Below are 9500 nucleotides of genomic sequence, written 5' to 3'. Positions count from 1 at the left end.
GATTAAAGGTTCGAGAAGAATATCCATGTCCCTGCCAGGATGCTTTGGTCCTGGGATTACCAGCGTGAGGAACATACTATCTTCTTTCATTATCATCACAGGTGGTAGGTTATATGGAAAAACAAATACTGACCAACATGAATATGGAGCCGCACTCGAGTTGAAGGGCGTGAACCCATCCGTCGTTAGTCCCATCCAAACATTTCTCACCTCATCCGCGAAAGTCGAATGTTTCCGCGCGAAATGCTACCAAGCCTCACTATCCGCGGGGTGCCCCATGAACCCAGGTTTGTCCCGAACACCTTCCTTATGCCACCTCATATTTTGGGCAGATTTCTCAGTCATGAACATCCTTTGCAGCCGTGGTGTGATGGGTAGATAACGAAGTATCTTTTGTGGGACGGGTTTTGCCTTCTTATTGGGTCCGGAAGGCTTATACCTTGGTTGGAGGCAAACATCACAAAACATCTTCTTCTTGTTGACATCGTTGTAGTATAGGGTACAGAAATTTGGACATACATCTATTTTCACATGAGCCATGCCCAATTCTTCAACGAACCGCTTGGATTGGTAGAAATTATCCGGCATTTGTTCACCATCGGGGAGTGTGCTTTTCATTAGGCCCATGATAGCGTCAAAACATTTCTGGCTCAATTGGAATTCCGATTTCAAAGCTATGGCATGTGTCACAACCGACAAGACGCTATGCTTCTCACATTTCAGTTCACCCGTCAAGTTAACTTTCCAAAGCGGTGTCTTTGAAGATTGCATCATATCAAAGAATTTTTTAGCAGCTCCAACAGGTTGTACCTCATTCCAATCGAAGTCAACACCAGCGGCATCCCTTATCAATTCACCCATTCGATCAGTGGCAATGCTCGTTGGTGGACTTAGTGGGTTCGCTCCTGGATGTGGCTCCCCGTGTTTGTACCAAACATGATATAGGTTGCAAAATCCAAACTGAAAGAGGTGTAGTTTGACGGTGTCGACATCTTTGTTGAAGAGGTTTTCACACCTTTGACACGGACATGATATGCATTGCTTTCCATTAGCGTCGACACGCACAACTGAGGGCTTCGACAGTGCTGATTCAATAAATTCAATCACACCGGTAATGAATTCGGGGGAAAGATCTCCATTCGAATTCTGACTGTACATCCATCCTCGATCAGTGGCCATTTTCAGATCTGCACTTAGTAGATATGAATAAATTTTGTGATTTGAATCAAGGGTTGTTTGCGGGTAGCTAAGATATTCGTGGTAGCTAGAGTGTTTGCTGGTATCTAGTGTGTTTTCATTTTCAAATAGTAATACAATGAAACAGGGTGTTTACTGGTAGCTAGGGTTGTTTTGGTTTATTCTGCTGGTAGCTAGGGTTGTTTTGATTTATTTTACTGGTAGCTTCACAATAACCTTGCATAGTATAGCTATTGCTGGCAGCTTGCGAATAGCTAGGGTTGAATACTAAACCCTCACATTTGCCTTGCTGGTAGCAAGGGTTGAATACTAAACCCTACTTAAAGCTCTTGGTAGAGAAAGAGAAATACCTGTAGAGAATTCCAAACACTACTTAAAGCTCTTAGTAGAGATCTGACTGGAGAAGGTTAATGGGGCTCCAATTAAACGGGGGAGAGAATTCCAAACACTACTTAAAGCTCTTGGTAGAGATCTGACTGGAGAAGGTTAATGGGGCTCCAATTAAACGGGGGAAAAAGGCCACGACAGTAACCCCTATGGGAGTTGGCGATTGTGTGGGTGGCGATGGACCTCACCTAGGACAGAAGCTTGCAGTGGTAAGATTTTGAAAAGATATGCGATGGTTTGGTGCTGGTATAAGTTGGAACGTATTTCTGTCGCTATTCCGATGGAAATAATGACAACAATTTGTTGAGTAAAAATTGTTTTTGTGGCGTACCCAGATTGTACGCATAAATTGTGTTACATACATAGCATGTTACCACCCACAACAAGCATTATTTGTATCTAAAAGAACATAATAAGCTAGCACCTAATATTACTGTCTTCAAACACAAGAAATAGAACATCACAATTTCATAAAAACATCACAAGTTCATCTAAACAGAGGTTCATCAAAACACATCCTAATTTAAAGAGAAGTTCATCCTAATTTCTTGAATATCACAGCAACATATCCTAATTTAAACAGAGACCAAGTTCATGTAAACACATCCTAAGTTAAAGAGAGCAAGTCATAGATAAACACATCCTACTTTAAACAATTTATCACATCCTACAAGTTGATATTTTGTTCTATTACAATTTTTTCAAACCAAGTCATTCATTGACACTCATTTTGATGGTTGAGTGTGCTCTACCCCTCCAGGATTGTCCATTGATGGTTGACCAGTTCCCTCTCCTCCGTTATGCCCCCCACTAGCAGTGCCCGTAGGGCAGAACTCTCCTATAAAACAAGTAAAAACATTAATACTAACAATTATGATTCTGGAAGAGGCTTGCATTAGCACATTACATAAGTGTAGTAGCAGAAATTGCCTTGCATCAAAATTTGGAATTCTAGGATTGTCCGTTGATGGTTGACTAGTTCCCTCTCCTCCGTTATGCCCCCCACTAGCAGTGCCTGTACGGCAGAACTCCTATAAAAAAGTAAAAATATTAATAGTAACAATTATGATTCTGGAAGAGGCTTACATGAACACATTACATAAGTGTGGTAGCAGAAATTGCCTTACATCAAAATTTGGAATTTCCATTCCTTGACGCGAGAATAGCTGTCTAAAACACTTGATTATATAATTATTGTGTTTTCTAATCTCATCCATTTCAAAGTCATGACGCTTATCTTGAGCAACTAATGAAGCAGTAAACACCTTACGTTCAGCTGCCATTATATCCACCACCTCATCCTTTGTATATCTCTTCTCACCACTATCAGCTGAGGTGGCAGTGCTCCTGGTGGGATTATCGAACGAAGCATCCACTGTCTCCAATACTCGAGTGGCATTAGTCGTCCTAGACTTGTTACCAAAGCCGTATAGCCGGCCTCTCTTATCCTCTCCTTTGACAACTTCCTCCCACAGTTCCTCCTCATTCTTTTTGTCACCATTTGATTCCTTCTCCTTTCTGAAGCGCTCCTGCAATGTTCAAAAAAAATTGTGGCTATCGATCCGTATTATGCATAGCACATATTGGTTTGTACTATGAATATCATAGCACAGATTGTACTATATAATAAGAGAATGAATTATGTACAAGTTTATAGTGAGTGATGTTCATTACCGCTATCACCTGTGCCCGAGTGTTGACGTACACATTCCCTTCAGGTGTTTTCTTCATGTGTGTTCGGTCAAAAACATCAATTAATCCCACAGACGGACCCTTCTCGGCTATCTGAAATTTAACCAATTGACAACCCATGCACGTTTGTAAGGCTAAATAAATATTTTGTGCATTGTTCAACTTAGGCTCAAGTACACAATTCTGAAACTCGACAAGGTGTGATTGGGAATTTAACTACTTTTCAGGTGCCACTTGTTAGTTAAGAACTTCATGTTTTAAATGTTACTGAATCAGATCCTACTAGTGTAATCTCCAAATTATAACACACGTGTTTGCATTTTCTATGCTTAGGGTGACGATTCAGCCCGTCAACCATCTCATGAAGGAGCTTCACACATTCAGCCGGGTATCTCACAGGTAAAGTTTTAGCAGGGGATAGAAATAAGAAAACAATCAGCACATTGTTATAGAACAAGGACCTCCTTGAGCCATGTTCCTCTTGCTATTGTGATTAACGTCACTAGATAGAAATAAGAAAATGTGAATTAGAACCACCTTGCCACTTGCTACCCTTATTACTGTGATTCCAATTACCAAATATAGTGCAAAAATAAATATCATAAACAATAACATGTTGTTCTTTTGATTGATATACTTAGGGTCTGTCATGTCCTACACCAAATCTGGGAGGGCCTTTCACCGCACTCTTAAATCGGGCTGAAAATGATGAAATTGACACAGATAGAGCTGAGATGGACCCATGGTTCGGTCAGTCTGGCTTCAACGTGAACCGCCCCATCTAGTGTGGAAAAGTGTTTCAGATTAGGACTAAATACATATTTTAGTCTTAACAAATGCTCAACATGGGGTAACTTAGTTTGTGGATTTTGGTTAACAAATAGGGGGGATATTTTGGTATAGTAATGTACTCATGTTGAGTATATTTTGGCATAGTCATGTACTCATGTTGAGTATATACTCAACATGAGTACATGACTATATATTTTGGTATAGTCATGTACTCATGTTGATGTATTTCATGATATATTCATGTTTTTTGTAACTAAATCTGATAGGTTTTTATGTAATGCACAATGACTATGTTAAGGTGGATTAATTATATGCTATCGATCTATAGAGATATTATTGTGTTTGTCTTTATTTTGTTTAATGGGAACTGGGAATATATATCAGTACCAGGTTGGTACAGGGAGGATTGATGCATGGGAGTATCTTGGTACAGTACCATTTAGTATGACATCGCCATGGGTCTGTGCATGGAAAACATAAAATAAACTACCATGAAAATACTCAAGTGGGACCCACCAATGTTCCCTTTGAAATAAGCAACTGGACCCACCAGTGCTCCCTTGGAAATATTTAGTGGGTCCCAGGTCGGCTAACCTTGGAAATAAATCAAGTGGACCCCACACGATTCTCTTGGAAATAAATCAGTGGGCCCTAGTTGGCTAAACCCTTGGAAATAACAAGATGGGCCCCACCGTAGCTAGCCTTGGAAAAACTTAATGGGTCCCAGGTAGGCTAACCCTTGGAAATAACAAAGTAGGCCCCACCTTAACCATCCTTGGAAATATAGAGTGGGTCCCAGATTGGCTTACCCTTAGAAATAAACAGGTGCCCCCCCCCCCCCCCATTAACCAGCCTTGGAAATATTTAGTGGGTCCCAGGTCAGCACCCTTGGAAATAAATCAAGTGGGCCCCACACGACTCTCTTGGAAATAAATTGATATCTCCATATTATATCTAAGTTACGGCCCTGATTTACACTGAAACCTGTATTTTAAAGCCTATAAATGTGGACTTTTTACTTGTATTTCGATGAAATGTGGTACTGCTATGCTTTGTTTGGTATTTTGCAGGAAAAAGGGCGAAAAACTGGATCTGACTACTTTTCATACGGTCCGTATGACATTCTGTACGGACCGTACAAGATCTGCCCAACCACACAAAAGGTTCCACAACAGAGGCACAAAGTCTCCAAGTCAAGGCTTTTGTTGCACTTAGGGGCACCTCTAATTGCTCAAAAACTGAAATTAAATTGCAATTGAAAGTAAAGAGATGAGTTTAGAGAAATTTGACACGCGGGGTGATAACGGAGTTCGGCAAAACAAAGGCCTACGTCTCCGGGGCTTCGCAACCTTGTGAGGTGCGCCTTTCTATTACCCAATACGAAAGGATTACAACTTGTGAACCGTTGAGCCCTTACACACCAAGCGGGAAGTCAAACGGCCAACTCAAAGAGATGAGAACAAGGTCTCGATTGTCTAGAAACACAAGAGGAACACTCAATAGATCACTCTAATCTAATCTATATCAAGATTAGTGAAGTAGGTTTGAGGTTGCTTGAGGGATTTTGAAGTTTTAAGCTCTCACAACAATGGAGTAGGCTAAGCTCTCAGAAAATCGCTTTTGAATTAATTAGGGTCGGCTGAGATAATGAGAAAGAGATCCCATCACTCTATTTATAGTGTCAGTTCAAAAATGAGCTGTTTGACATAAAACGTTACCAACGTTTTATTCAAATGCGATTTTAGGGTTTTAATTCTCTGACAGCTTAGTAAAACGTTACCAACGTTTTAACCTGTAAAAACTTGATCAAAATAGAAGTTATTTGAAGCTTAAATATTCCTGAAACGTTACAACGTTTTATAAACGTTACAACGTTTCATGTTGGTACAGTTCAGCTGTGCTTCAGCAGTTCTAAAGCTATTAAACGTTAAAATGTTTGTCAAACGTTATGACGTTTGTAAAACGTCACAACGGTTGTATAACGTTATAACGTTATAACTTGATTCTTCTTTTGATCAGTTTGTTGCTTCTGATCAATATAAAACGTTACCAACGTTTTATCCCATTTTAATCAACCTCACACATACTTTACCAAGTTTCTGATTTTACAATTTGTATTCTTGATAAAAGTCTTCGTGATTTCTTTAGTCCAAGCATATTATACTGCAGTTCTTACTCTTCTTGGACCTACATATTCTCAAAATAGAAGAAATCGTAAAATTCAATAATTGTATGTTTTTGCAAATTAGTCAAATAGACGTAAAATATTATTGTACGAACAACAGCTTTTTGGGGCGTGATCTGAGGCATTAAAGGAGATATTCCACTGCAGAAAAAGGGGGATTGAGTCATTGAATCTAGACAACTTTTCTTGGAGCAAAAGACAAGAGGAGGATAGGAGGAAGAGAGGTGAAAAACGCGAGTTTGCAACGGATCTTTGGATTTTCCACTGTTTTGTCATGAACTCTTTCATCTATTGTTATTTGTGTTATCTTGTGAACATGAGTAGCTAATTTACTTTGTTTCTAAGGCTAAGATGTAGTTTCTAATTTGGCTTTGTTTGCATGCTACTTGGATTTTGTGTTGAATGCTTTGTTTTTACCTTGTTGTGTAGTATTTTGATTGCTTTATTTGTGCTTGCTTGAATTGATTTGTCATCCCGTTAGATGAATGCGCAGATCTAAGTATTAGGAGCCAAGTCTATGACATTTAATCCAACCGAATAAAGTATATGAAGTAGGGTGAAACCAAGGAGTACCCGAAAGGTGAAACTTTCCTTGAGGCGAAAGTCCTTGGATACTTTTAGTAAACCAACAAGTAACTTAGATAAATTAGGCCAAAATGCGAAAGTTGAGATTTAACGCATCTAAGAGGGAAGTATTTGAGTCCGATAATCGGGTACTAAGCCAAAATGCGAAAGTTGAGGTTAGGTATCTAGATCTGGTCGATAGAAACCCTAAACATTAGTATCAACGCAGAAAACAGTAGCTGCAACATTAACTCGGGGTTCCCTACGAACCGTACGGGAATCTGTACGGGCCGTATGCCTCGGGTCTGAACAGAAATGAAATCTGAACCCTGGAAACGTCTTTCTATCAATTGAAAACAACTTTAATTCTCTTTTATTGTCTTTTAAACTTGTCATAAATCAGTAGAATTGTTAGAAATAAATCAAACCAACTTCTCTCACTTCTAGAATCTTAAGTAATTTTAGGATAAGTCCGGTCATTTTCTTCCGTCCCTATGGATCGATACCTGAGCATACTCATCGATAGGATAGTACACTTGTTATCTGATTTGACAGAGTATAACAAAGGTTTAAAAGGTATAGCTTACTATACCGAAACTTTGTAGCATATATTCTGTGCGAACATAAATCAAACAGGGGCCAAGTGTGAAACTATTTCCAAGGGCTTCTCATGGAAAAAGTCTATTTCTAAGGATAACCGTTGGAAATGACTATATATATATCTATGGCTCTGAATCATTGAGACCGATTCATATATTTGAATTGGACTCATTGAGCCAGATCTTTTTAGATTTATTAAAAATCAGATACTCTTTCTGTTTCCGTACATGTAACATTATGAAATTTACAAATATATATCTGAAAATTTTAATTGATTTATAAATCTGAACATAAACTTTTAACGCTTTATATTTTTTTTAATGTCTGACTGATTGATCAAAACGTTAAAATTATTTGATTGATTGAATTTACAAAATATGCACAATAAAAATCAATTTAGAGATTCTGAAATACTTTGGAAATCCCGAAACATGAGATCGTAAATTTAAAATACCAAATAAGAAATGGATAAACTAAAACTAAAATAAAATATTCATAAATGGACTTCTTATGACAGGTGGGACCCAGGTGTTAGTACCTAGTTTCATCTTTTATTTCTTTCTCTCTCTTTACGTGGCAATGCGTCTTTGTTCCAGCGTGCCACACATAATTTAGCTACTTAAGAACTGCTTGCTCTTTTATCGGCTTTAACTCTCTCTCATACAAAACCTTAATTGGTTTCCTCTTCACAAGATAAGCTGCGAGGGTTCCTTATTCTGAGCATATTTTGATTTGGAACCTTACTTGCTCACTGTGCCATTTTATCTCTTGTCACTTGTGGCTTATAGGAGTTGGTACACACCTTTCCTATTCTTTATTTACTCCTCTTTCAAACACGATTTAGAGTTCTTGGTTAAAACTGAAATTTAGCAAGTTAAAGTTTGTAAATTAACAAAAAGGTTTAATGGATTATCTAGAACTAGAAAAAAAAACGATATATATATATATAGGGGATATAGAAAATCTAGATGTAATATGGTTATTATTTTATGGTTGGTAGATTGATTTGTTCACATTGATTGTCTCAGAGCTCGTACCAGTCAGTACCTTTCTTTTATGTATTGTACTCTACGTTTTAAACTATTAGGAATCTGGTTATAAAATAAATATAAAGTATAAGGTTTAAATTGCAAATTTACTAAAAATCATCAGTTCAACCTTGTCAGAAGGACTATAGTTCATAATAGTTAAATACCAATGCTTGGCCGGTTAGAATATATATATAAGAATTAAAATAAAAGCAAAGAACTTATTGAACTGGACCTTGGACTTGGCTAAGAAGTAATAAAAAAGTATTAAGGATAAAGAAATAATTAGTACATGATGTTATCAATTAACCGTAGATAACAAATACACATGAATTGATTACTAGTATATATAGATTATTTTATAATAATAAGGTTATAAGTAATGATAAAGAAAATGTTATCCTGTGGCCATAGGCATAAATACCGTGGATTGAGATTTGATGGGATTGTCCGGAACAATTGATATGCGATGACTGATTGCTTGTCTTGCCTACGTTATTAGGTGTAGGGGTTCATTGGCTTTGTCTTGATATTCATTTCTAAGAATTAAATTGCTATTAGTTTTGCATGTTGAATAATTGATTGATTGCATTATTTGAACTGTTGCATCATATACAAATGAAAACTGAATTACTGGTAAATTTGATGACTTGTCATTTTGGTGTGGTTTATCAATTGTTTGTTTCTTGTTTTAAATAACTGAGTGATTCCACAGTTACCGAATTTTATTGGATTTACTGATTACTGCAAAGTCTACGTCATAACTAGACTTTGATCCAGGACCCTTATGCGCATATGGTAAATGGCCTCAACTAAACCCAGTACTGGTTGGGTAGAGGATATTGTAAATTGTGACTGTAAGGATAGTAGAACTGTGGTAAATGTCTATTGCTAGTCACTACCTATGAGGGGTGACAATATTGCTTATATTATTGAATTACGTATCATTGAATTGAATTGTTGAATTTAAGTGTCTGACTGTAAACCAGACTGAATAGAATAGTATAAGCCAAGCACAACAGATGCGGGTATCTGTATAGCCAAGAAGGATGATA

The 9500-nt window shown here is 37.6% G+C and overlaps 2 protein-coding genes across 2 annotated transcripts; both read right to left on the bottom strand.

The window, feature by feature from the left end:
* Nucleotides 1-246: 246 nt before the first annotated feature.
* LOC144548255 (uncharacterized) lies at nucleotides 247-1179 on the bottom strand. Its single transcript, XM_078296945.1, has one exon. The coding sequence runs from the start codon at nucleotides 1177-1179 to the stop codon at nucleotides 247-249; it is 933 nt and encodes a 310-aa protein (XP_078153071.1).
* A 1130-nt stretch (nucleotides 1180-2309) lies between these two features.
* Nucleotides 2310-3396, bottom strand: LOC144548246 (uncharacterized). The gene is made up of 4 exons (XM_078296936.1): nucleotides 3259-3396; nucleotides 2707-3113; nucleotides 2515-2615; nucleotides 2310-2422 (listed from the first exon to the last, which is right to left on the bottom strand). The coding sequence occupies exons 1-4, from the start codon at nucleotides 3394-3396 to the stop codon at nucleotides 2310-2312; spliced, it is 759 nt and encodes a 252-aa protein (XP_078153062.1).
* Nucleotides 3397-9500: the final 6104 nt, after the last annotated feature.

This window comes from Carex rostrata, chromosome 2 (assembly GCF_964058835.1).
Source record: "Carex rostrata chromosome 2, lpCarRost1.2, whole genome shotgun sequence".
NCBI lineage: Eukaryota > Viridiplantae > Streptophyta > Magnoliopsida > Poales > Cyperaceae > Carex > Carex rostrata.
This window is presented reverse-complemented; position numbering and strand designations above follow the sequence as displayed.

What these genes read in the sequence shown, in the direction of transcription:
- LOC144548246 (XM_078296936.1), bottom strand. Translation starts at nt 3,396, where the DNA reads ATGGGTTGTCAATTGGTTAAATTTCAGATAGCCGAGAAGGGTCCGTCT. An exon ending in ATTCCAAATTTTGATGTAAG is followed by an intron (nt 2,616 to 2,706) that starts GCAATTTCTGCT and finishes ACTTTTTTATAG; the next exon opens with GAGTTCTGCCGTACAGGCAC. An exon ending in ATTCCAAATTTTGATGCAAG is followed by an intron (nt 2,423 to 2,514) that starts GCAATTTCTGCT and finishes CTTGTTTTATAG; the next exon opens with GAGAGTTCTGCCCTACGGGC.
- LOC144548255 (XM_078296945.1), bottom strand. Translation starts at nt 1,179, where the DNA reads ATGGCCACTGATCGAGGATGGATGTACAGTCAGAATTCGAATGGAGAT.